This window comes from Carettochelys insculpta, chromosome 3 (assembly GCF_033958435.1).
Source record: "Carettochelys insculpta isolate YL-2023 chromosome 3, ASM3395843v1, whole genome shotgun sequence".
Taxonomy (NCBI): domain Eukaryota; kingdom Metazoa; phylum Chordata; order Testudines; family Carettochelyidae; genus Carettochelys; species Carettochelys insculpta.
In genome coordinates, this window is record NC_134139.1 from 107,130,332 (window position 1) to 107,158,215 (window position 27,884).

Below are 27,884 nucleotides of genomic sequence, written 5' to 3' on the forward strand. Positions count from 1 at the left end.
TTCCTCTCAGGCCAGAAGACAGAGTACCTTCCAACTGCCCACTTCCAATTCAAACCAACCAAACTCCTCCTCCCGCCTTTGTCCTGCTTCCCAGGGAACAAAGGTGTCATGCGGTGGCTCACGTTACCACAATGCACTGATGCTGGGCCTAGGGAAATGCAACCTAACGAGGGCAATAAAAGCCTTTTGCACCCCACTTCATCACACCTTGTGTCAGTTGAAAACTATTCTGCAAATCCAAAATGGTTAGTTTCAACATGGACTTTCATATTCTCCCTTCCATGTGGCCCGAAATCACCAGTTTATTCAAGGGCTCGTACTGACTTTGTCAGCAATGGAAGGAGAAGGAGATACCTCAAGGGATTGGTAATAAGCTGTGAAGGTTCTAAGCTTTCAAAACCAGCCCCGTTTGGTAAAGCTGCAACTGTCTGATGGCTTCTTTAACAGATTATGTGAAACCAAGGATTTACACTTCCCAGTGGCTGAAAATGGCCCTGAACACACAATCAACCATTAAACCTTGCTTAAATTCCCTAAACAAACATTCAGAGCACCATCAGCTTGACACAGCTTGTGGGGTGAAGCAAAGATGGCTGTCACCCACCTTTCTAAGGCACGACTGGCATAGTGCAACTCAGAACAGCCAGCTAGAAAGATTGAGTGGTACAGCCCCCAGCAAAACATTCCCTTCTTTGCCCTCCTAACCCCAACATGCCCCCGACCCTGGGGAGTGGGGAAGGAGTGTAGTGGAGCGGCTTGTCTATACAGGCCTGTGTATACTTAGACATTGAGGGCTTGATTAGCGATGGGAGAGGCAGAGTTGGTTGAAGCTCCCAAATCTTAAATTGTTCATCTCCAGGGGAAGTAATTTCTGCACAGAGCTATGAAGCCGGTGGAAGACCGGACATAGCAAAGTCTGTTCCCACCCCCTCCACCACCCTTTCCCCCTCCCACTGCTTCTTCTGGCCACTGCGGGTGAAGGCAGTTGATGCAGGATGGAGTTGTGCTACCCCTGCTAGCTTTAAACCAATGGAAAATGTCCTGGTTGAAAGGGAACTGGTGGCTGGCCATGTCCAGGGACTTTAAGGTGCTTTGTGCTGCTAACACTTATGGTGGGCAAAGCAGACTGGACAATGTGATGGTTTGATTCTTGGTATTCAGGAATTTTGTCATTTGTGCGCAGTGCCCTACAGCATGGGAGTGGGCTCTTTCTCCCCTGATTCATCGTGACTTTCCAAAATAACGTCAGAGTTTGATTTGACACGGAGTGTGAATTCATCGATGCTTAAACAATTTTTCAAAACCCAGCACACCGAGTAGGACGCCAGCCAGAGCTCAGGGAATAGGTCTGCGGAAGTTGATTTTTGTGAGGATTCTCACATGAGATTCATGTTTTGTCGGCAGCAAAATGCGGGAAAACAACAAAGGGAATGAGTGAGCTCTGGGGAGAGGCTATAACAGGTGCCTCATTAGCAAACAGTCTTTTTGCAGAGTTTTCATGATCTTAAACTGCCCTAATTATTATGATTCTTCTTGAGAACTTTTTGACAAAAGCTGTTTCAGGTAGAACTCTCAAATTCTGACTCCCAAATAATTGGCAGGGTGTGTACTTTGTTATACAAAGGTGCTGAGTCCCATGAATTGCCTGACAAAGAAAGAGAGCTCTGCATGACAATCTCTCTTCCACACCTGTGTATTTCCACTGCTGGTCATAACTCTGCAGTGCTTGTCTTGCTGAGGTGCCACGCAGCTAACGAGCAATGTCAGTACTTCGCTACCTCCTCTCTCTGTTTGGCGGGTGTTGTGACTTTTTTTTTAAATACAGTAAACTCTTTCATAGCTGGTTGAGTTCCGTGGAGGCAGGTTTTTAACCCAGTTTTTTAGCTCAGAAAACTGAAGCTAATGCTTTCTTGCAGAAGTCAGATGTTCAGTCTTCAGAGACGTATTTTGCATAGTTTTGATATGTAGTTATTAAGAAGACCCCATGATATTCATGGTAGGATATACTGTAGATCTAGATTTAAATTTGACATTAAAGATTTAATATATTCTAGACGTATTGCATTCTGATCATTAAACAAGAGGGTATTTGTTTATTTATTTACTCTTTTGTTATATTTTAATGATCAGTTATTGCTTCTGTACCAGTCCAACTCTTTGCTGAATTTTTAACTTGGGTGAAATGAATAATATCCATGATGGATCTGACAGGGGTGGGTTTAAAACCCAAAGTGTTGATAGTGCTCTAAAAGTAAGTAGGATGAAATAGTAAGGTGATATCTGAAAGGCTGGCTGCCTGCAATCCAGCAATGAAAGTTAGCATTTCAGGGGAGGTCTACCCAACAGCGTTATTTCTATATCAGCTATTAAGGAAGAGATTTTCCAGAATAACTTACTCAGAAATAATGCTGCTACGCACAAAAGGCACTTTGAAATAGCTGAGCTCTATTTTGAAATAGAACATCCAGTCACAATAGAGCCTTTAATGAAATAGAGCCATTGGATGGGCTGTGGCTTATTTCAAAATAGCCCTCTTCCCCATCTACAGAGAAATACCTATTCTGAAATAGGTGCTATTCCTTGTACAATGAGGTTTACCAACTTTGAAATAAGTTGTTTTGTCATGTAGATATTCTCAACATTATTTCGAAATAACTTTGCTGTATCGACATACCCTTTTAGGGTGGGGTGTGACCAAGACCTTCTTCCCATGGGAAGGGATCTAAATCAAGGGCCTGATCAATTAGGGTGCATCTGCACTAGCAAATGCATTCAAAATACAGATCAGAAGACCGAGTTCTTTTCAAAGAACCTGCGGGGCTTCTACACTGACATGGCACTCTTTCAAAATTAACTTCGAAAGAACTCACTTGCTCCTTTGAAGTTGGTCCTCCATTCCCAGCATGGGAAAAGGGCCCTCCTTAGAAAGAGGATTTCGAAAGAGAGCAAGTGTAGACGCTGCGTGGCCCGCTCTTTTGAAGGAGGGAGTCTTCCATGGCCAGGATCAGTTGGCAAGCAGCGGCGCTGCTCACAGCACAAGCGGAGCTCTGTGGCTCCAGGATCCAGCTGTGCATCAGGATGCAGGCGCCCAGAAGCCCTCAGGCAGGAAGTTGAGAGCGTGTAGGCAGCAGGGAGCCCACACAGCTGCTCAGCCCGCTGCCATCCGCGACGTCCCAGGGGAAGCCACACCACCTCCGGCACTATGGTCAGCAGCCAGGACTCCCGCCCAACGCAGGGACCATCCAGGGACCAGGGGGAGTACTCCCAGGAGGGGAGCCAGGCACCCAAGCACTGGGCCCCCTCCTGTACTGATGCCAAGCTGCAGGGCCTCCTTGCCCTCTGGGCAGATGAGGAGGTCCTGCAGCAGACAGGGGTCTGGTGCCGGAACACAGCGGCGTTCAAGTGCCTGGCCAAGGGCCTCACTGGCCAGGGTCACCCTGCCCGGGCCCCAGACCAGGTGAGGTCCAAGGTCATGGAGCTCCGGCAGGGCTACCACCGGGCTCAGGACACGGCCGGGCGGTCGGGGCAGCGCCCACCAGCTACCCCTACTACAGAGAACCGGACTGCCTCCTTGGGCCCAAGGAGGCGGGACCCCTGGCCGTGTACCTGCACACTGCTGACCCTCCCCAACTGAGCTGGAGCTGAAGGAGATGGGGACCGAGGGGGAGGAGTGCCTGGAATCACCGGCCACCGGCAGGTGCCCCCCAAGGATCCCGACCATCAGTGATGACAAAGGCTCAAGTGAGGCGGCCCTTGTCATTGACAGCCTGTCTGGCCCATCCAGCCTGGACCCCTCTGACAGCACCTCACCCGAGTTCCTGGAGGGACCCACAGGTATGTACCATGCACTCCGGTGGCCACAGGGCCGGGGAAGGGGGTGCACAGTCCTGCCTGGAGCAGCTGCAGCCCACCCACAAGGACCTCAGCTCCAGGACACAGGCAAGCCAGATGGTCCCACCGGCCTGGCCACACAGGGCTGAAGTGTGGCACTCAGCACCACGTGGGCCAGACAGCACCATGGGCCACCAGGCCACGGAGGGACAGCGGGTGGCAGAGGGGAGCCAGCACTCCCGCAACCCAGATGGGAAACCCTGGGTGCCGTCCCTGCAGGGCCCTGGGATGGGGTGGAAGGGAAGGGGGGCACAAAGGGTCCCTCACCGGGACTAATGGCCCTTTCCTCTCCCCTTATGTCTCCACAGCTCCAGCAGCTGGACCAGGCCCATGATGGGCCTGGGGAACCCAACCACCCAGGGTGAGGGGGAGTGGCCCAGGCCCCATACGGGGACAGCATGGGGCCACTGCTGGTCCCTCTGCCAGTGCCACCAGGGCAGGAAGGAGGAGGTGGGAGACACTGCCCGCACGGCCGCCCTGCGGCAGCTGACAAGCATTGTACAGGAGTGGCTCACCATGGAGCAGCAGGCATGGGACTGGGTGGCAGCCAACTTAGACACCCTCACACAGTCCATGGTCAGCCACCCGGTCCCAGCCGTCGCTCCATCATGGGCCATTCCCACACCCAGCCCCCCTGCATTGTCCCCCCACAGTCTCCCATGCCCCTGTCGCCCGCACGGCCCCTCCCCTCCCCCCCGCAGCTGTCTCCCCGCCCTAATCCCCCATCCCCTAGCCTCCCCCACAATGGCACCCGCTGACAAGGCTGAGCTGGAGGTCCTGCTCCCCCTCTACCTCTCACTGGCCGGCCTCGTGCACCTGGCCTGCACGGTCCTGGCCAGGGCTGGCCAGCTGGAGGCCGAGCTCCCAGCTCCCCCCTCCCCCCGTGCTGAGCCCAGAACAGACACGGGGACCGCGCCCGAGCTGTCCCCCTACCTCTCTGTGCTGCCAGCCCCGGCCCAGCTCCGGCAGGGCCCCTGGACATGGGGAGGAAGGGGCGAGTGTGGGCGACAGGGATCCCAGCCATCAAGCCCTGTCAAGGGATGAGGCCCCCCACACCATGGCTCCTCATTCACCCTCCCCCTTCCACATGTAAATAGTTCCCCCAGCTCCCCGTTCACCCTCTCCCCTCCACATGTAAATAGCTCCCCCACAAATCGAGAGGCACAGTTCTATTGTGCAGTAAACAGTGTATTTTTATGCTTTACCCTGTGTCCCCCATGCATGTGTGGTGGTGGTGGTGTGTGTGTGTATGTGTGTGTGCAAGGTGGGGGTGGGGTGTGTGTGTGTGCAGGGTGGGGGGGGGTCACTGTGGCCCCCTGCTCAAAGGCCTGGCGTAGGGCCTCCCATACCCACAGCCCGTCCTGCTGGGCCTGGCAGCACAGGGCAGGAGGGGGCTGTTCATAACCATGTCCTGCCTCAGCGGCCCACCCCTGCATGTAGGGCTCATGTTCCACCTCCACCAGGTTATGGAGGGTGCAACAAGCCCCAACCACCGTTGGGACACTGGGGAGGCCAACCTCCAGCCTGGTGTTCAGGCATTTAAATGTCTCTTGAGGCAACCAAATGCCCACTCAACAGTGTTCTGGGCCCAGTTCAGCCTCTCATTAAAAAGGTCCTGGCTCCACTGGGTGTGCCTGGTGTATGGCTGCATCAGCTGGGCCTGCAGGGGATAGGCCACATCTGCCACGATTCAGGGCAGCATCGTCGTGTCCCTGACGGGGAACTGCCAATGGGGGCTGAAGTTCCCCTTAGCCATGCGACATCCCAGACCTGAGTTCCAGAAGACCCTTGCGTTGTGTGTGTGGACGGACCAGCCCACACAGATGTCCTGGAACCAGCTGCTGGCATCGACAGGGCCTGCAGGACCACCGAGTGGTAACCTTTGCGATTCATAGGCCCCATGGCTGTGCTCCAGGGCCCAGATGGTTATGTAGGTGCCATCCAGGGCCCCGAAGCACTTGGGGAAGCTCCTGGAAGCCCTGGATTGCATCGTCCAGGTCCCCAGCGTGGACCAGCTGCCTCAGGAGCACCTTGTTGATAGCCCAGATGACCTGAAGCGCATAGGGGTGCGCGCCCATGAGCGTGAGGTGGGGTGCGGTTTTCCTGCCCGTCCACGTCCCCATCCCCACCCCTGTCCCCAGGATGCCCGCCCATCCCTGTCCCCAGCCCCACCCCTGTCTCCAGGGTGCCCACCTATGCCCATCCCCAACCCTGCCCCTGCCCCTAGCGCAGGCTACCTCCCCATTTCCTGACAGTGCCCCTTGCCAGGGTGCCCCTCGCATGCGGTCTAGGTGTGAACTGGGCATGGCTTACCTCGATGAGGATGGCCCTGATGGCGGTCTTTCTCACCCTGAACTGGTGGCCGATGGATTGGTAACTGTCTGGGGTGGCCATTTTCCACAGGGTGATGGCCACCCTTTTCTGCAGTGGGAGTGCCGGCCTCAGGTGTGTGTCCCAGTGCTGGAGGACTGGGGCGAGCCAGTGGCACAGCTGCAGAAATGTTCCCTTGGTCATCCTGAAGTTCTGTAGCCACTGGTCATCACCCCAGTTCTCCAGCACCAGCCGGTCCCACAAGTAGCTACTTGTGGGGAAACTCCACAGGGGGCAGATGACCCAAGGGACCAGCCGGGGACTCTGTGCCCTGATGGCATCCAGGAGGGTGGCTATTGTGGTGGCCACCCAGAGCTGCTGCTGCACAGCGGCCAGGACCACAGCCAGTGCGTTGGCCAGGGATGCGATGGAGGGGAGGTGCTGGTCGGGGTGCATGGAGAGGTCCAGGATGCCTTCTCTGCTCTCTGTCTCTGCTGGTGCCTGGGGACAGAGTTGCTGGCCCTTGGTGTGTGCCAGCTGAGGCACATGGGGAGAGAGGGTTTTAAAGGGACGGCGAGCAGTGGCCCGGAAGGGCTCATCTGCCATTTGATACTGCCATTGGCACTTCCTGCCCCTGCTCTTTCAAAAGAGTGCCTTGGTGTGTGTGGATGCTGTCTTTCAAAATTGTGCTGGAGGCCTTTTGAAAGAACAGACCGAACCTTCAGTCCCCGCTGGCATGTGTGGATGCTCCATTTCGAAAGGCCATCTTTCAACTGTTCTCTTTCGAAAGACGTTCTTTCAAAACAGAAATGTCGTGTAGATGCTCCCTCCGTGGAAAGAGTCCCACTGAATTGAGTGGGCATCAGAGCAGATAACAAATCTGAGAACTGAACTCAAGGAAAGAGTGATTTAGCATCTAGAGAGCACAAATGGCAGGGGAAAAAGGTGGTCATCTATAGTTTTGGTTATGAACAAGAACCTGTGAACCCCTTTGAAGGAGGCACTGAGGCTAGATAAATAATATGGATTGTTGTGTATAGGGCTGTCATAGTAATAGATCTTGTTGTCATAGTAACTGAGTTAGATCCTTAAGGGGTTAGCCCAGATGATTTTGGTTGGTTCTAACTTGTAACGTGTGATGGAATAAATGGAAAACTTGCAGCAGCTGCAGCTCTCTGTGTTCAAGTGATTTCTTCCTGGGTGACACCAAACAATATGACATAGGGAATCTTCTGATCAATAATAGACCAGAAGAGGGTGCTGTGAGGAATAGTGAATTTGCTACTGCTTTTCCTCAAGGTCCTGACGAGAGGGCAACAGAGCAGCCAAGAGGGGAAAGGTTGGCTGGGATGGTGGCAAACCTGCGATATGGCTATAAATCAACTGTCCCTAGGGAGGTGTAAAACTCAGCACAATTCCTTGCTCGTTTGCCCAGTATATTGCATATACACCAATAGCACACACAGCGTAACTTAGCCTTTCCTCTAGGCTGTGTCACTGATCGGAATCAGGCAGTTTTGAAAGGGGCGGGTCCTTTCGAAAAGGACCACCGTGTAGCCGCGCTGAGCCGTGCACTTTCGAAAGCGGGGCGTTTGAAGCGCTGTGGCCGGAAGTGTCCTAATGCTAATGAGGCGCTGAATATTCAATTCAGCGCCCCATTAGTAATCTTCGAAATGGCCATTAGCATGCCTATTTCGAAGATTTGTGCCCGTGTAGACACAGCCCTACATACCCAGGCTAGAAGAAAATCAGAGGACATCCAGGAAATCCAAATACTGTGGCTGAATCCTTGAGGGAAAATCTCACGAGAAAAACTTTTAAGATATGCGTTATTTGCTCCTCTGGATTCTGATTCAGTAGAACAACTTAAGCTTTTGTTTCACTCAGCAGAATCTAACCGTGTGTTCAAAGTGAGCTTTAGTGCTTTGAACAGTACGGATGGTTTCCTGAAGTGAGGCCTTGCATGGAATGGGGGATGCAGTAAGAACAGTTTGATTGTGGAATTTCACTATATTTATGCCTAGCTCTGGCTCTAATTTACACGTGCGGAGACACCGGGGGAGCACATATGTTCAAGAAACTTGATCAGGTATAGTTGAAATGTCAAAAACTGAGATGTGGAAATAGAAAAAGGGGGAATGAGACAGTTATTGCTGGAATAGTTTGCCCATTCTGGAATGTAACTGCCCATCTTTGGATTCCCTTTCTCTTATGAAACATTTTTCAGGTTTGAGATGTCATTAAAGAAATTCCTCTTTTCATTTTTCTTAACTGACAATTATTATAATTTAACATCTCTATTGCAGTAGAACATAGACACCTGCCACTGGTCTCATGCTGGAAAATAATGTTTTTTCCATATGGAAAACATCAATGAAAATTAAAAAAAAATGCAATCAGTTTGGTTGGATTCCTAGTTGGGGGTTTGCCACTGTAATGTTTTAAGGGGGCTCTAGTTCAAATGCCGTACTCCCTATTATCTGCCATGGGCTCTGATCCCCACTCAAACCACATCTTCTGGAATGTACTGCAGTTTCTGCTGTGGCTGAGTGGAGCATATATAGCATGAGAATTCTGTGTCTTAGTGCCATGGAATCTGTCTGTGGAGAACTGGAGAGGAGTGTGGACAGAGGAGAACTGGAGTTTCAGTCACAGCAAATGTAAGTCTCATGGGAGCATTGCAGAACTGAAATATGTTAGGTCTGAAAATGAAATATTTTCATCTGACACCCTTCATGTGTTGGATAAGAAATCGATCATTTCCATTGAAAACAGAAAATTACTGACAAAAATGTGTTTAGCCGAACCTCAACTTTCTAACAAAAGAGCAGTTTTGGCAGAACATTTTGAAACAGATGTATTAAGACAAGTAAGTGACAGCCTCTATCTCACAAAGCTTATATGGTAAAAGACCATCCATGGTTTTATCTTTACCGTATTGGAGAAAAAGTTCCTCTTCCAACTTCCAGGTTGGTTATTAACCAAATCAAATAATCTCCTCACTGGATTGTTTGCACATAATTATTTTCAATTTGAGCAGTGGAATGAAGACTTACAGATGAGTCCGCCAAAGGAAAGACAGGATAGAAGACATGTGAAGTCACCAGAGACAGCCACAGGTCTTCTTTGCTATATATACATACTAGCAGCAATCCAGTTAATCTGGTAAGTAAAGAGGAAAATTTTCCAATACATTTTTGAGTATTGCCACAAAGGAGTCATATGGAACAACACAAATCAAACAAGCTTTGCAATTTAATAATAATAAAAAAAGATTTATACACACTTCACAGGTAAGCTGCAAAATTATTCATTGTTTGAACTGAAAGATTTTTCTAACTGAAAGCAAGGACTAGAAACAAAAGCAAAAATTCCAGCCAAGAATTGTTCTATGGAGAGCTGAATTATAGGGAAACATTAGGTAAAACATCTTTTTCTCCCATGTAATGATGCAATCAACTACATTTGTAAAGTACTATAAGAAATTATTTAAAGATCTTTATTGATCCTTTCCCGGAAAATGCTTGTCTCTGTATCACAAGAATAACTTGAAGCATAGCTGCATAAGCACTGATGAATAAGAAAGTCAGTTTAATTTTAAAATATGTAGCAATATCATTCAGAAACTCAGTAGAGCATGACAGCTGGATCTTAAACTGCTTATCCTGTGGCAGTGACTGATCAGTGAATGCAGTATGAATTAGCTGATAATTAACAATGTGAGGATGGCTGGGCTGGGCTGGGCTGGGCTGGGCTAAGAAATTTCTTTTGCATGAGATTGAAGTCTCTTACTGAGCACACCGTATGCTGTTTCTTATGCATATTAATATCATATATCAAAGTACTAAAGCAGAATAATACACTAAATTTATATCAAATCATTTCCTACAAATACTCCCCCTTGCTTGTGTCTAAACCTATTCATTTTGCTGGCGCTACATGTGGAAGTTATTTATATGCTTAAATGCTTGTGGGAACAAAATCTATCAAGTGTCAGGTTCAATATTGCTTACAGGAAAGTCAGGCTATGTTTAGACTATGGTGTTTCTTTGGGATACCCAGCTATCCCGAATTAGTAACTCCGCGTCCGGGAAACATACCCTGTATTTTGAAAGATTTTGCTGGGATTTTAAACCAGCAGTTTGTAGCCTAGGAGAAGAGACAGCAAAATAGCAAATACTGTGCAGTACCAAACTGTGTCCAACCTCAGCTACTAAAGGCAGAGGGGAGGAGGGGTGTGCGTGGGTGGAGATTTTACAAACAGGGATTTGACAATGAAAGGAAATTGTTTCTGGGCTTATTTCATTTAAAATAAGATCATTACAAGCAGCGTGTTTCTTATGCATAGTAATGTTTCAAAGCTGTGTTAAGTCAATCTTCATCTCTAAACTTTTGATAGAACCAGCATAATGTTTTAATAAAATAAAATTATCGGTTGTAAAGGATTAATGTGCTTCACTAAACTGTTGTCATTTTACTTGTTTTTCAAATCTTTCACTGCACTGAGGCACAGATTATTCAGCACAATTGAAGGACTCCTTAGCACCATCCTACTATATTCCCTGTAATTCTGCCCAGGAGTGTGTTGAGGGTATAAACCTTGGTGGATTAATATTACAAAAAACAACTTGACCTCTAGGCAAGAATGCTAAAATGAGAAGGAAACAATGAGGAGTCATGTGGCATCTTAAAGATTAACAAATTTATTTGGGCATAAACTTTCAAGAGCTGGAGCCCATGAAAGCTGGATTTTAATGCTATATTTTCTTTCCTGGTAGTATGGACATTACCCCCAGGGCCACAGATTTCTGAGGTGACGGGCAGAGCTTTGCAAATCAGGTGAGTGTCACAGTGCTGAAGGTTTCATTTGCAAACCTCTGATCATAGTGTTTATAATGTTGAATTTCAATTCCATGTCAGAAAAATTCAATATTCTTAAGAGTTTGAGAACCTTAAGGTTCAAAAGTATTTAGTAAATGTCAAAGGTCATTTTTGGTCAGCCTTGGGCCATATTCTGCTCTCTTATACTGGTGTAGTATGGACTACTTCCTTTAGAGTAAATGGGAAATATTCTGAATTGTGGTTCGTCCTCTTTAGAATCAACCCAGGCCCATTATGTTTAATTTTAGATAGTAATCAACTAATCTGAAATGAAGGTCTTCTGATTTTTTTTTTAATTTCTTTTCCTCAGATAAGGCTGTATCGCGATTCTTTGGAAAAGGTCACAGCTGAGGATCCCAAACCATGAATTCATCCACACTCTGGAGTCCACAGAAAGTGCAGTACTGCTTTGATTTTGTTAACAATTCATGTCCTAGAAAAGTAAGGTCAACCATCAGCCTGTGGACAATGTACATCTTCATGGTGGGAGCAACAGTGGTCACAATAGGGGGAAACATGCTTGTGATCATTTCCATTGCTCATTTCAAACAGCTTCATTCTCCAACCAACTTCCTCATCTGCTCCCTGGCAACTGCTGACTTTTTGCTTAGTTTCTTGGTTATGCCATACAGCATGATCAGGTCTGTTGATTCATGCTGGTATTTTGGAGACCTCTTCTGTAAACTCCACACTTCTTTTGATATAATGCTCTGTACCACCTCTATTTTCCATCTATGTTTTATCTCTGTTGACCGTTACTACGCAGTTTGCGACCCACTGCATTATGTCACCAAAATAACCATCCCTGTGATCCTCATATTTTTACTAATTAGCTGGGTTGTCCCATTCTTATTTACCTTTGGTCTAGTTTTCTCAGAGTTCAATGTTAATGGCATTGAGGAATATGTGGCTTCCATTGCTTGCAATGGTCTCTGTGCCTTCATACTTAACAAGCTTTGGGCAGTGGTGGCTTCTCTATTAACCTTCTTTTTACCAGGCACAGTGATGTTGGGTATCTATGTACATATATTTACTGTGGCAAAAAAACACACAAGACAAATTGCCAAAATCCCAAGTACAGTGAAATGTGTCTCTGTAATGAAAAAAACAATCTCTACAAACAAAGAGAGCAAAGCAACTAAAACCTTAAGTATAGTCATGGGGGTGTTTCTGTTTTGTTGGCTGCCTTTCTTTATGCTTATAATAGCTGATCCTTTTTTTAACTTTTCAGCACCTGAAGACTTATACAATGCCTTCAACTGGCTGGGATACTTCAACTCTACATGTAATCCAGTCATTTATGCTTTATTTTATTCTTGGTTTCGCAAAGCACTTAAAATGATTGTCACTGGTAGAATCTTCAGACCAGATTCCTCCACTCTTACTTTGTTTCCTACAGATATTTAATTAACTAGGTAGGCCCTTTATGAATAGATGACTATGCTATTTCCAGCGATCTTTTATAATAGTTCATGTAGGGCCCCATATAATTAAAGTATTTATGAGAATCCGCACTCCATTTTGATAAAATTCATTCGTAGCATGGCTCTATAGGTATTGCATAAGCTTGTTATGATAATGAGCTGTGTGTCTAGATAGCAGAAAAGAGAACAGTCCGGTGAACCATACCATACATTCTACCCAGCTATGCTTCTGCTCACACAGACATCATTCTGTAAACTTCATCACAATGTAATTTATGTGCAAGCACTAATTTGAGGCACCAAGTGCAGTATTTGAACATCAGTTTCTTGCATATGTTTGAAAATGACCTCCCCAGTGCTGTGGGCCCAATAATGCCCCATTTACTCCAACTGAGAGTATCTTTCTCTCTTTATCAACATAAATGATGACAACAGAACTAAGTCCAAAATGTTCTTTTCTGACTGAATAAATGATTTTTAATTACCTACAAGAAACCCAAGCCAAAGGCTCCAACAAACTCTGCAGGACCCTGGGCAAGGCAAACTCCTGGAAGAAGAAGGGCCTAGTCTTGATGGGGCTGCCAGCCCTCCATGCCACTTGGTGAGTGGTATGCCTCCCCCGCCCAGTCTACACCCCTTAGTCCTTAGATCTCCCCAGAGTGCACAGTGCAATAGCAAAGGCAGTGGCCAGGAGCCCCAGGCCCCTTTGAATCACCAGGCCCTGGAGTGACTAGCCTTCTGCCCCCTAGCACTGCTGTTGGTGGGCCTTACCAAACTCAATCTCATAGACAACAGCCAATAAGCAATTTAAGTGTGTAGCAGGAAAGTGTTCTGAATATTCATTGACTCAGTTTAATCTGTGTCTACTGGGAAATCGCCACTGTCTCTAGGCATTACCAAAGAACCTGACATCAGCTGAAAACCTCCACAACTCCAAAGAGCATGTTGGAGCTCAGTGTATGCCAGGGGATGTTGTGAAAGGCTACAGCGATGGGTTAAGAACATAACCAGAAAAGACTCTGGTGTTACTGGTCCATAAATGGCTATTGGCTCAAGTTCACAGGAATAAAACACCATGCTCTAAATGTCCTTAGCTTTTGTTTGCTAGATGTTTTTAAAAGACAACATGGGATGAGTCTCTTGGTAATTGTCTGTCATAGTCATTCCCTCTGACGCACCTGGAACTGACCACTCTCTGAAGATCCAGTTCTGAGCTAAATGAGTCATCAGTCTGACCAAGAAGGGCATTTCTGAAGGAAGGTAGTTTGTTCTCTTTGATAGTCCAGTCTAAGTTCACTTGTTTACTCTGCCTTCTGCTTGAGGGTCTTTTGGAGGGAAGGGCTGGTGCTAGTTCATACACGCCATACTATTTTTGTACTGCTTATTTACCTGTGGAGTTTCACCCAGAGACAATAAGTTTAAAAATGGGGAAAAAATGGATAAACTGCCTGATATTTTATGTCCTATTTAATTCTCAATTTTGCAGAAATTGCAGAGCCCACAAAATTAGGCATCTCCTACAGTTTTATCAACAACAGAGGAAGGCCAGGGTGGTTAACAGTTACAGTTCCCACTCTCAGCCCAATTGGCTGCATCTCCTGCTCTCAGCCCTGAGCACCAATGACTGTAATAGATTTGCCACAAAATACCTGGGTATTGCAGAGCTTAGCTAGCCTAATGTAATGCTTCAGGCTTTGTATCAGTGGTGTCCAATAGGAATGCAAAAATCACATTTGTGGTTGTTGTCTTTCTATATTCTCCACAGTCCCCTCCTCCTGTTTTAAATAAATGCCTTCCTCCTTCCCCAGAGCCAGGCTAACCTAGCTACCTCTCTGCTCTAAATAAATGCCCAGCCCCATAGCCAGGCTCACCCCCCTCTTCCCCCAAATAAATTGCTTTGCCAAAGCCAATCCACCTAGAACAGGAACCACCAATCCCCATTCTAAATCAATGGCAGTGACTCATCAGAACAGCTGGAGCCACTGCTACTGGAGCCACTGGCCTTGCTAGGGCCACCAGGATGGCCATGGCTGCCAGAACCACCGGAGCTTCCTGGGCTGGGGCTGCTGGGACCGCCAACACCAGGGCCACCCAAACAGCTGGGGCTACCACAGCCGGGGACGCCAGAGCACCCAGAGCCACTGTAGCCACTGTGAGCAATGCTACTGGAGCCATCAGGGCCAGAGCTGCTGGCAGGGCCACTGACGTGCACTTCTCCCAAGGGTTGGGCTGCACTCATGGAGCAGGTGGATGGCACTTCCTGTGTGCGGCTCTCAGAGAAGCTGTATTTAAGGCTTCAAGAGCCGCATGTGGCTCCAGAGCCAGAATCTCCACACCATGGTGTCTTATTTGCCATGTGTGGTGAGTGGCGAACTTAGTAGACACCACAGCTTTATGCTGTCATGCATCTCTTGCCCAACTTGTCTTCCTCCATCCCTTCACTAATGCTTATCCGAGCCACACTACTCTGTTTTGTTGCATGCATGTTCTTTCCACCACTCGCCAAAGAGCTTTGTCATGGGATCAGCCTGGCACATTTTTGATCTGCCAGACAGTCGTTGTCATCTCTGGAGATCCAGTTGCTGATGCAGGTTGTCCACCTACTGCCTTTCCTATGGGCTACATGACCATGACTGCTTTGCACTGTGCATTGCTTCCGCGACATCAGTCACCTCTGATCTCCTCGTCTGGTACATGAACACAGAGCAACATCTTACTCATTCACACACTGGCCGTGTCTACACGTGCACGCTACTTAGAAGTAGCGGTGCCAGCTTCAAAATAGCGCCCGTCACGGCTACACATGTTAGCTGCGTCTACACGTGCACGCTACTTCGAAGTAGCGGCACCAACTTCGAAATAGCGCCCGTCACGTCTACACGCGTCGGGCGCTATTTCGAAGTTAACTTCGACGTTAGGCGGCGAGACCTCGAAGTTGCTAACCTCATGAGGAGATAGGAATAGCGCCCTACTTCGACGTTCAACGTCGAAGTAGGGACCGTGTAGACGATCCGCGTCCCACAACGTCGAAATTGCTGGGTCCTCCATGGCGGCCATCAGCTGGGGGGTTGAGAGATGCTCTCTCTCCAGCCCCTGCGGGGCTCTATGGTCACCGTGGGCAGCAGCCCTTAGCCCAGGGCTTCTGGCTGCTTCTGCGGCAGCTGGGGATCTATGCTGCAGGCACAGGGTCTGCAACCAGTTGTCAGCTCTGTGTATCTTGTGTTGTTTAGTGCAACTGTGTCTGGGAGGGGCCCTTTAAGGGAGCAGCTTGCTGTTGAGCCCGCCCTGTGACCCTGTCTGCAGCTGTGCCTGGCATCCCTATTTCGATGTGTGCTACTTTGACGTGTAGACGTTCCCTTGCTGCGCCTATTTCGATGTTGGGCTGAGCAACGTCGAAGTTGAACATCGACGTTGCTGGCCCTGGAGGACGTGTAGACGTTATTCATTGAAATAGACTATTTCGATGTCGCAACATCGAAATAAGCTATTTCGATGTTGGCTGCACGTGTAGACGTAGCCGTTGGGCGCTATTTCGAAGTTGAAATCGACGTTAGGCGGCGAGATGTCGAAGTCGCTAACCCCATGAGGGGATGGGAATAGCGCCCTACTTCGAAGTTGAACGTCGAAGTAGGGCACGTGTAGCCAATCCGCGTCCTGCAACATCGAAATAGCGGGGTCCGCCATGGCGGCCATCAGCTGAGGGGTTGAGAGACGCTCTCTCTCCAGCCCCTGCGGGGCTCTATGGTTATCGTGTGCAGCAGCCCTTAGCCCAGGGCTTCTGGCTGCTGCTGCTGCAGCTGGGGATCCATGCTGCATGCACAGGGTCTGCAACCAGTTGTCGGCTCTGTGGATCTTGTGTTGTTTAGTGCAACTGTGTCTGGGAGGGGCCCTTTAAGGGAGCGGCTTGCTGTTGAGTCCGCCCTGTGACCCTATCTGCAGCTGTTCCTGGCACCCTTATTTCGATGTGTGCTACTTTGGTGTGTAGACGTTCCCTCGCAGCGCCTATTTTGATGTGGTGCTGCCCAACGTCAAAGTTGAACGTCGACGTTGCCAGCCCTGGAGGACGTGTAGACGTTATTCATCGAAATAGCTTATTTCGATGTCGCTACATCGAAATAAGTTATTTCGATGTAGCGTGCACGTGTAGACGTAGCCACTGAGTGAGACTCATACAAGTGTGTTAAGTACTTATATTGTTCTAGCAATATTTTCTTATACCAATAGGATTTATCTGGCTTGTCTAAAAAGCACACTAGTACTTTTTCAAGATTTTTCATGTCCTGTCTGATTCAGCCACAATTACTTGGCAAGTATCCCATGATCCAAGTAGAGCCTTCCTATTTTACTATACATCTACATATTTGCCCACCAGCATATATCTGTGATTGTATTTGTTAAGTCTATTAGAGGGTAAATAGACATTAGGGGAGTCTTAACCAGAAACTAAATTCCCTTTTCTGATGGCTGAAGTCACTGTTTATGTATTATGAACATTACTGTAGCTGGCAATCACACATGTAAACTAATTCAAAAGCAGCTGCTTTATTATGTGAGTATGGGAGCCTTTCTTAGCTGAGCCAGTAAGAGTTACATTAGTCTTGTCTCGGTTCAAAACTACTCTGCAAATTGAACACAGTTATTTCCATAAAGGGGCTTCATATTCACTCTTCTATGTGTCCAGAAATCAACAGTCTATTCAAGTGCAGGTGCTGACCTTGTCAGTAACGGAAGGAAAAGGAGATGTCTCAAATGCTTGGTAATGAGCCATGAACCTCCTCAGCTTTCAAAACCAGTCCAGTTTGGTAAGGCTGCTAGAAGTCTGGATACCCTTGTGATGGTTTATCACCCAGTGTGCAATCTGGTAGCCATTGGGCCACTGCACCTCTTAACAGTTCATCTGGGTTGGCCTCTCCCACACTCCTCCGCTGGTGCCTCAGCCAGCCTCACCAGGCAGGTGCTGTCATGATGTCACTCCCCATTGTTTGTCCTTATGGCAGGAGCTCTTTGTTTCTAGCTAAGTTCCTAGTCCATTTTGTGGAACGACACAGGTACCAAAATGGACTTCCTTGCCAAATAGCATGGAGCTGGGGCAGGTAGGAGAGCCCTGGCTGTACATCAGAGGGGACCCCAGTACTTGGGGCAGTTAGGAGGGGGAAGAAGGAGTAGGGCATCTGGGGCACTGGTGTGCAGCGGCATGGCTTCCATGGTAGAGGAGAGAGGAAGGGCCAGGCTCACTGGAGGTCAGCAGGGCCACTGGGAGTGGGGACAGTGGACAGGGCAAGCTAGAGTGCTAGGGGTGGAGGGAGAAAGACCACTGTGTGTGGGGATTGGGTCACATTTACACCTTTACATTTACATTTAAATTTACATTTACCACACTGTGTGTGGGGATTGGGTCACATTGACAAAAAAAGCACACATCATCAAAAATGCCAGCATATGGGCCCGTCATATCTTACCACAAGTTCTCTAAATCTTTTGTTTATTTTGCAAAGCTGGTAAATTTTTAAAGCTCCGTTATTACCAGTAGACTGTTCTGAATGTATTTACTAGAAAAATGTCTAAAAAGCATTGAAATATAGTAAAATTTCTCTTACAAAAATAAATGAGTAACTAAGTAACTAAGTAATGGAAAATATTTGTTCTACTTGTTTGCTATTGTTTATTTAGCAGTATATAAAAACATTGATATAAAAACTGGTGTTGTTTGTACATTTGTAGGATAGTTTAAATGACTGATTGTCAGAGTCAGATTGTGCATATGTTTTTGTTTCACAAACTAGATAAAGAACAAAATGTGGGATATGTTAGTACTGTTAGAATTAAAAAAACATATTGCGCATAGTTAAGAGGATGATAATCAGTGTGAGCCTGACACAAAACCCCCTGAAGTCAATAGGGTCCTTTCACTCACTTTACTAGACTTTGAATGAGAATGTACATATAAAAACACTACAAAAAGGGGTGACTCTAACAAATGTTACAAACGATATATGTATGGTGCAAAGCATGACTTGCTTGCTTGCATACTGTAATTAGCACATTTAACAAAATAAAGGCAAATAACACAATTTACCATCAAAAGAGTTTCATGTTACCGAACTTTTTCCATTGCACAAAAACACTTTGTCTAGTGAACTTCCCAATAAAAGTGCACATGAAGCACCTGTTTGGGCTTTAGCACCAAGTTTGTTCCTGCCATCTGAATATTTCACTTTGTATGCTTTTTTATTATTATTATTATTATTATTATTATTATTATTCTACAAAGTTAGCAATTTCTGTCCACCCATCAGTAAAGCAAGAATATTCAGGATGGCCCCAATGCACATGCTTATGTGCTATTGCAAATAGAGTGCCTCAGCCAGCCTCTCCAGGCCCTGGTATTAGTGATATCATTTCATTCATTCACTATCTGTTGGTCCCTCAATTTTATTCCAGAGACTGCTGCCGCCACATTAGAACAGAGGTGTCCAATAGGAATTCAAAGATCACCACACTGGTGGTTGTCATTTTTCCATACTCTCCACAGCCTTCCCCAATAAATTCCTTCCCCGTCCCCTGAGCCAGGCCTCCCCAAGCCAGGAACTCCCAATCCCACTGCTAAATAATTGCCCTCCCGCTCCCCCAGAGCCAGACACCCGCAACCTCTGTTCTAAATCAAAGCTGGTGACTCACCAGAGCCACCAGAGATACTACCACCGGAGATGCTGGGGCTGCCACCACTGGCACTTCTGGGGCCACGAGAGCAGCCGGAGCTGCTGCTGCCAGAGCCACCAGAGGGGCAGAGGCACTGAGGCTGCTGGAGCCGCCTTAGCTGCCTGAGCCACTGCAGCTGCCACCGGACCCTCCAAGGCCACTGGAGCTGCCACCAGGACCACTGCTTGAGCCACTGGGGCCAGAGCTGTTGGTGAGGCCACTACCACTGCCGTCACGTACTTCTCTCATTTAGTTCTGGGGTGCTTGTGCAGAGCAGGCGGATGGAACTCCCCAGGTGCGTCTCTAGGAGGAGCCGCATTTAAAGGCTCCAAGAGCTACATGCAGCTTCAGAGCTGGACTCGCCACACCAACATGTGGCGAATGTACTGGACACCCCGGTCCACGGCTCATGAGGGGTTTCATGTATTCTTGTTATGTTTCTTATTGTGCCTGGTGGCCTTAAATTGGCAGCTGTGGAGTTGTTAGTCAACATGTTAATTTAAAAAAAAGGGAAACACACTCCTTCAGCCAATGCTGGATCTGTAGATGGGTGTTTATAAGCACGTGTTCTCCATTGGGCTATGTAGCCCAGGCAGAGCAACAGTGCATGACTGCGTTGTGTAGGATTGTCCACTCTTTATGTTCGGGGTGGCATTTCCTGCCAGCTGTCTGATTATTCATTTCCCTCTTTTCCATCATAATCTGGTATCAGGCTGACAGTGTTAGAAATTCAGTTGTCTTTGAGTTTGCTCACCTAGCAAGCTGATGAGCTCAGCTGTGCCTAATAGACCTTCAGTAAGAGCATGTCTCCACTACACAGTGAACTGAGAGGCAGCAATTGATCCAGAAAGGGGTAGATTTATCACATCTAAGCCGTGTCTACACGTGCACGCTACATTGAAGTAGCGGCACTAACTTTGAAATAGCGCCTGTCACGGCTACACGTGTTGGGCGCTATTTCGATGTTAACATCGACGTTCGGCGGCGAGACGTCGAAGCCGCTAACCCCATGAGGGGATGGGAATAGCACCGTACCTCGACGTTCAACATCGAAGTAGGGAACGTGTAGTCGTTGCGCATCCCGCAACTTCGAAATAGCGGGGTCCTCCATGGCGGCCATCAGCTGAGGGGTTGAGAGACGCTCTCTCCAGCCCCTCAGCTCAATGGTGGCCGCGTGGAGCGGCCCCTTAAAGGTCCCCACCCCCTCCCCTTCTGTGCAGGAAGCTGAGAGAGCGTGCAGGCAGCAAAAATAACACGCGGCCAGCCTGCACGCTCTTCTTCAGCCACCCACACCCCCAAAGGACCTCATGGCCGCCCGGCAGCCCCCCCAGCGCCCTCAGGGAACCCCCCCGAAGGGTAGTCAGGGTAGCCAGGGCAGAAGCCAGGCCGGCAAGTGGCAGCGGGGCCCCTCCTGGACAGAGGCCGAGCTTCGGGACCTGCTGGAGCTCTGGAGCGAGGAGGAGGTGCTCCAGGTAATGGGGAGCAAGAGGCGGAACACGGATGCATTCGCTCAGCTGGCCAAGGGCCTGGCCGCCCGGGGTCACCCTGCCCGCACTCCAGACCATGTCCGGAGTAAAGTCAAGGAGCTGCTGCAGGGTTACGCCCGGGCCCGGGATGCGGCTGGCCGATCTGGAGCCGCCCCAGTCACTTGCCCCTTTTACAGGGAGCTCGGGGACATCCTGGGCCCCTGGCACACCTCCTCCCCTCCGGCCACACTTGACACCTTGGCTGAGGAACCCCAGCAGGCCCCAGAGCCGGAGCCCGCCCCGGAGGCAAGCCCCGCACCCCGGGAGCCCCCCCTGGAGCCCACCCCCGGGGCACCGGAGCAGGAGGAGGAGGAGGAGGGGGACTCCTCCTCCACCGACACCGGGCTCCAGATCCTCCTGCCATCCCGGAGCAGCAGGCGGGCATCTGCCCCACCAGGTGTCCCCCGACCGTGGGAGTGGACCTACAGGTATGTACCCCCCCGGTGCACTCCCCCGGGGTTGAGGGGCGGGGGTAACAGATATGTGGCCAGGGCCCTCCACATGCCCAGATGACCATGGCCCCAAGGACAGCAGTGGCATGTCCCTCACAGGAGTGCATCAGCTCCTGCCCCCGCCCAGCACGACAGTGCCATGCCCCATCCCCGGGGCAGGGGGGGAGCGGAACCTCTAGGGTCTCCCGGGAGGAGGGGGTGGGACACCCAGCAGCAGCAGCAGCATGTGATGGAGTTCGGGGGGGAGTGCAAATGCGAGACTCAGGCTAGATGTGAGCAACAAGCTGAGTAGCTCCCAGTGGCTAAGGATGATCCTGGGGCTACAACTGGCAGGTTACACCTCTGCCCTGAACAAAGATGAGGGAGGAGCCGAGCTGGGTTTGAATTGGGGGCCGCAGTTAGAGGCTAGGGGAAGGGAGAGCTGGAAGGCAGCCAGCCTGAGGAGGGGGAAAGCTACACCCCAGAGGGGCACCCCTCGGGGTCTTCTCCCCAGGACAGGTTGAAAGGACCGTCTCTGACTGCTGTACTGTCGCTTCTGGGAGAAACTGGGCATCTGTTGTCTAAGAAACCTCTCCTGTCGTACCTGCTGAGTGAAGTGAGAGTCACTCCCGCCAGGGGACGGGGTGCAGTGCAGGGGGACCCTTGAACCCTATCAGAGCAACATCTCCTGGGGACGGGGATGGGGAACCTGCAGCACAGGGGTGGGGGGACAAGGGCCACTGCTCGGGGCCCACACTAACGCCTGTCTCCAACTCTTCTTCCCCCCTCCTGTGTTCCGCAGCTGCACCATCGGAAGGACCGGAGAGCGCCAGTGAGGCTTCAGTGGTCCCGGAATCCCCTCCGGGGCCATCGGTCCAGGCCAGCCCCTCGGCGGAGGACTGACCGGCCCGACGGCGGGCAAGATGGCGGACCCAGCAGCAGCCCTGCAGCACCTGCAGAAGCGGGCGCTGGCCTGGCGCCAAGAGGCATGGGGCGCCTACATGGAGACATTCAACCGCATAGCGGATTACCTGGCCCCCCATGCCGCGCTGGCCACTGCTGCGCCCGCCCTGCCTGCTCCACCCGCTGTGCCATCCACTGCTCCTGTCGCCACGCCGTCCGCCGTCGCCCCGCCACCCACCACCAAGGGCCATTCCGCCGAGGGAGACCTGGGGCCAGCTGACACTCGCCGGCCGTATCTTCCGGTCCACCCAGCCCCCAGCCAGCCCCGGCCAGGGCTGTGGCCGAGGCGGGGATCCCAGCCGCCCACCCCCAGTGCTGGACCATAGGGGCGTGGGGCCCAGGACGTGGCCCCCACTTGTATATATTCCCCCCACTGTTTTGTTGTTTGGCCTTGTATATAGTTTGTATTTATTTATTTGTGACCCCCGTTTTCACAGTCTGATCCTTGCCCCACCCCCCATGTAAATAGGTCTCCCCTTCCTTGTTATCCCTGTTTTTTTTGGTTAATATATACATACATGTATAATATTCAGTTACTTAGAAGTTCCTTTAGTTATTATTAGTAAGAAAAGAGTTGCAGTAAAGAAGTTTGATTTCACAAACAAGTGTCTGCTTTTATTTGTCCAAGAAAAGTGTGTGTGGCGGGGGTGCTCTTGGGTGCTCCGTGGTGTGGGCGTAGGGGCAGGGAGTGGTGTGAAGGATGGCGGGGTGGAATGGGGGAACCTGGCAGCCAGGGGAACCTGGCAGCGGCCTCATCGAAGTGGGCCCGCAGGGCCTCCCCGACCCGGGTCCCTTCGGGGTCCACCTGGTGACTGGGGGCAGCGGGTGGCTGCACATCGGCCCTGCCGGCCTCCACAGCCCAGCCCTGAAAGAAGGCCTCCCCCTTGCTCTCCACCAGATTGTGTAGGGCGCTGCATGCACCCACAATCTGGGGGATGTTGGTGGGGTCTGCATCCAGGTGGGTGAGGAGACACCTCCAGCACCCTTTGAGGTGGCCAAATGAGTGCTCCACCACCTGGCGCGTGTGGTTCAGGCGCTGGTTGAAGCGCTCCTGGCTGGCAGAGAGATGGCCCATGTACGGGTGCATGAGCCAGGGCCGGAGGGGGTATGCCGCATCTGCGATGACGCAGAGGGGCATGGTGGTGTCCCCCACAGGGATCTCCTGCTGGGGGATGTAGGTCCCGCCTCCAGCCGGCGGCACAGGCCCAAGTTCTGGAAAACCCGGGCGTCGTGGGTGCTGCCAGGCCAGCCCACATAAACGTCCTGGAAACGGCCCCAGCTGTCCACCAAGGCCTGGAGGACCACTGAGTGGTAGCCCTTCCGGTTGATGTAGCATCCTCCGCTGTGCTCCAGGGTGCGGATGGGGATGTGAGTCCCATCCAGAGCCCCGAAGCAATTGGGGAAGCTCAGGGTGGCAAAGCCCGCAATGGTGGCATCTGGGTCCCCCAGCCTCACGAGCCTGTGGAGGAGCATGGCGTTGATGGCGCAGACGACCTGCAGGGGAAGCACATGGAAGAGCACCAATGAGGGGTGAGCAGGGTGTGTGTGGCCCTCACCTGCCAGGGCCCCCCTCCCCTCCCCTCCCTTGCCCTCCCCTGCCAGGGCCCCCCTGCCCTGCCAGGGCTGCCTCCCCGCCCCACTCCCCCCGTGGGTCCTCTTACCTCCATGAGGACAGCCCCGACGGTGGCCTTGCCGATGCCAAACTGCTGTCCCACGGATCGGTAGCTGTCTGGAGTGGCCAGCTTCCAGACAGCGATGCCGACCCGTTTCTCCACAGGGAGGTCACGCCGCATGGCGGTGTCCTGGTGCCTGAGTGCGGGGGTGAGCCACTGGCATAGCTCCAGAAATGTCTGGTGGCTCATGCAAAAGTTCCTGAGCCAGCGGTCGTCGTCCCACTCCCCAAGCACCAGCTGCTCCCACCAGGTGGCGGGGGGGTTGGGGTGCTGCAGGGTTGGGGGTTGCGTCCTCCTCCCCTGCGGGCATCTCCTCCTCTGTGGCAAGGTGCTCAGCTGCCTCCTGCATGGCATGGATCAGGGCGAGCACTGCTCCTCCAGGGGCAGCTGGGTGGACCTCTGGCTGCTGCTGCTGCTGCTGCTGGGGGTCCATCATGACTGCGTCGCCCGAGGTGTGCGTGCCTATGGCTCTGCAAACTGCGTGCTGTGCAGGCTGAGTGTGTCTGGGAGGGGCCCTTTAAGGGAGCGGCTAGCTGTTGCCCCGGAAGCGCTAGTCCGCCCTGTGACCCTGTCTGCAGCTGTGCCTGGCACCCTTATTTCGATGTGTGCTACTTTGGCGTGTAGATGTTCCCTCGCTGCACCTATTTCAATGTGGTGCTGTGCAACATCAATGTTGAACATCAACGTTGCCAGCCCTGGAGGACGTGTAGATGTTATTCATCGAAATAGCCTATTTCGATGTCGCTACATCGAAATAAGCTACTTCGATGTAGGCTTCACGTGTAGACGTAGCTCTTGTGAAGAGGTAATACATCAGCCACCAAGAACTCAAACATGGTCTAGGTATAGTGTGAAATTCTGGTCATAGAATCATAGAATCATAGGGCTGGAAGGGACCTCAGGAGGTCATCTCGTCCAGCCCCTGCTTCAAACAGGATCAACCCCCACTAAGTCATCCCAGCTAGGACCTTGTCAAGCCGGGACTTAAAAACCTAGAGGGATAGAGAAACCACGACTTCTCTAGGCAGTGCATTCCAGTGCTTCCCCACCCTCCTGGTGAAGTAGTTTTTCCTAATATCTAACCTACACCTCTCCCTCTTTAAGTTCAGACCATTACTCCTTGTTCTGCCATCTGATATCACTGAGAACAGTTTCTCACCCTCCTCTTTAGAGCTCCCCTTCAGGAAGTTGAAGGCTGCTATTAAATCACCCCTAAGTCTTCTCTTCTGTAGACTAAACAAGCCTGAATCCCTCACCCTATCCTCATAGGTTTTGTGCTCCAGCCCCTTGATCATTTTTGTTGCCCTCTGCTGAACCTGCGACAGCATACCCACATTCTTTTTACGCTGAGGGGCCCAAAACTGGACACAGCATTCCAGATGTGGCCTCCCCAGTGCTGAATAGAGGGGAACAACCACTTCTCTAGATCTGCTCGAAATGCTCCTCCTAATGCACCCTAGTATGTCGTTAGCCTTCTTGGCTACAAGGGCACACTGTTTACTCATACCCAGCCTTTCATCCACCATAACCCCTGGGTCCCTTTCCGACGTATTGCTGCTGAGCCAGTTGGTCCTCAGCCTATAACAATGCTTTGGATTCTTCCACCCCAGGTGCAGGACTCTACACTTCTCCTTGTTGACCCATGTCTGATTTCTTTTGGCCCAAGCCTCCAATTTATCCAGTATTGGAGGGGTAGCTGTGTTAGTCTGGATCTCTAACAGCAACAAAGGGTCCTGTGGCACCTTATAGGCTAACAGAAAAGTGTTGAGCATGAGCTTTCGTGGGCACAGACTCACTTCATCAGATGCTGGTCTTGGAAATCTGCAGGGCCAGGTATAAATAAGCCAGAGCAAGGGTGGGGATAACAAGGTTACCTCAGTCAGCAAGGGTGAGGCTTATTACCAGCAGTTGATCTGGAGGTGTGAACACCAAGGGAATTTATCCAGGTCACTCTGGATTCTCTCTCTACCCTCCAACATATCTACCTCTCCCCCTAGTTTTGTGTCACCTGTAAACTTGCTGAGGGTGCAATCAAGTCCCTCATCCAGGTCATTAATAAACATGTTGAACAACACCGGCCCCAGAACCGAGCCTTGTGGCACTCCCCTTGAAACTGACCACCATCCAGATATGGAGCCATTGGCCGTGTCTACACGTGCCCCAAACTTCGAAATGGCCATGCAAACGGCCATTTCGAAGTTTACTAATGAAGCGCTGAAATGCATATTCAGCGCTTCATTAGCATGCGGGCAGCAGCCGCGCTTCGAAATTGACGCTCCTTGCCGCCGCGCGGCGCGTCCAGACGGGGCTCCTTTTCGAAAGGACGCTGCCTACTTTGAGCTCATGGGAATAAGGGGACTTCGAAGTAGGCGGCGTCCTTTCGAAAAGGAGCCCCGTCTAGACGCGCCGCGCGGCGGCAAGGAGTGTCAATTTTGAAGCGCGGCTGCCGCCCGCATGCTAATGAAGCGCTGAATATGCATTTCAGCGCTTCATTAGTAAACTTCGAAATGGCCATGCAAATGGCCATTTCGAAGTTTGGGGCACGTGTAGACATAGCCATTGACTGCAACTCATTGGGCCCAACTGTCAAGCCAGCTTTCTATCCATTTTATAATCCAAGGATCCAATCCATATTTCCTTACCTTATGGGCAAGAATGTTGTGGGAGACTGTATAAAAATCTTTGCTGAAGTCAAGGTATATCACATCCACTGACTTCCGCATGTCCACAGAACCTCATCATAGAAGCTAATCAGATTGGTCAGGCAGGACTTGCCCATGGTGAATCCATGTTGGCTACTTTTGATCACTTGCCCCTCTTCCAAGTGCTCCAAAATGGATTCCTGGTCGAACCCCTCCATTATCTTCTCAGGGATTGAGTTAAGGCTGACCGGTCTATAGGTCCCTGTATTGTCCTTTCCTTTTTTAAAGATGGGCACTACGTTTGCCTTTTCTAGTCACCCAGGATCTCTCCTGATCTCCAAGAGTCTTCAAAGATAATGGCCAAAGGTTCAGCAATGACCTCTGGCAATTCCCTCAGTACCCTCGGGTGCTTTAAATCCAGACCCATGGATTTGTGTACATCTAGTTTTTCTAGATACCTCAGAAATTGTTCCTTCCCCACAGGTGGTTGCCCTCCACCTTCCCATACTGCATCATCTAGAACTGTTGTGTGGGAGTTGACTTTGTCTGTGAACACTGAGGCAAAAAAAAAGCATTGAGTACTTCAGCTTTTCTTACATCATCTGTCACTAGGTTACCTCTCTCATCCAGTAACTGCCCCACACCTTTTCTGAAAACTCATTTATTGTTAACATGACTGTAGAAACCCTTCTTGTTACTCTTCACATCCCTTGCCAGCTGGTCCTGCTGATCTCAAAGGGAAGTTTGCAGTTGTGGTCTGTGGAGGCAGGATTTTAGCTCAGACAACTGTGGCTGTTTTCTGTCAAGAGTCAGGTGTTCAGCCCTCACAGATGAACCAGTCAGACATATATTATACAGCTTTGATGTCTAGTTATTAGAATACCCCACTATAGTCATGGGAGGATATATTGTAGAGCTAGATTTAAATTTGACATTAAAGATGTAATATATTCTAGCTGCACTGCACTCTGATCACTAAACTACAGGGTACTTGTTTATTTATTTACTTCTTTGCTATATTTTAATTATCTATTATTATCTCTGACCCAGTCCATTTCTTTGCTGAATTTTTAACACCGGTGGCATGAATAATATCTACTATGGATCTGACAAAGGGTGGTCTTAAAACCAAAAGTTCTGATTGCACTGTAAAAGGAGGTAGGATGAAATAACAAAAAGATATCTGAAACCCTGTCTGCCTGCTAGTGTAAGATACAGATTCTTAGGGCGGAGAGTTACCAAATCCTCTTTCCCATGGTAGGGGATGTAAACCAAGGACCTTCTTCACCACCTTTCAAATCAATGCAAGGAGTTCTGGTGAATTCAGTGGGCATCAGAGCAGATACCAAAGCAGGAAACTGAACTCAGGGAAAGAGAGATTTAGCATATGGAGAAATCTGATGAGAAGAAATGTTCAAGAGCCTTCATGAGGTTTAGTTGAAAT

At 50.0% G+C, this 27,884-nt stretch overlaps 1 protein-coding gene across 1 annotated transcript; it reads left to right on the forward strand.

The window, feature by feature from the left end:
* The first annotated feature begins 11,442 nt into the window (after positions 1–11,442).
* LOC142010689 (trace amine-associated receptor 4-like) lies at positions 11,443–12,489 on the forward strand. Its single transcript, XM_074989113.1, has one exon. The coding sequence runs from the start codon at positions 11,446–11,448 to the stop codon at positions 12,487–12,489; it is 1,044 nt and encodes a 347-aa protein (XP_074845214.1). The 5' UTR covers positions 11,443–11,445.
* Positions 12,490–27,884: the final 15,395 nt, after the last annotated feature.

Excerpts from the sequence above, each read along its gene's own strand:
- LOC142010689 (XM_074989113.1), top strand. The coding sequence starts at position 11,446 with ATGAATTCATCCACACTCTGGAGTCCACAGAAAGTGCAGTACTGCTTT.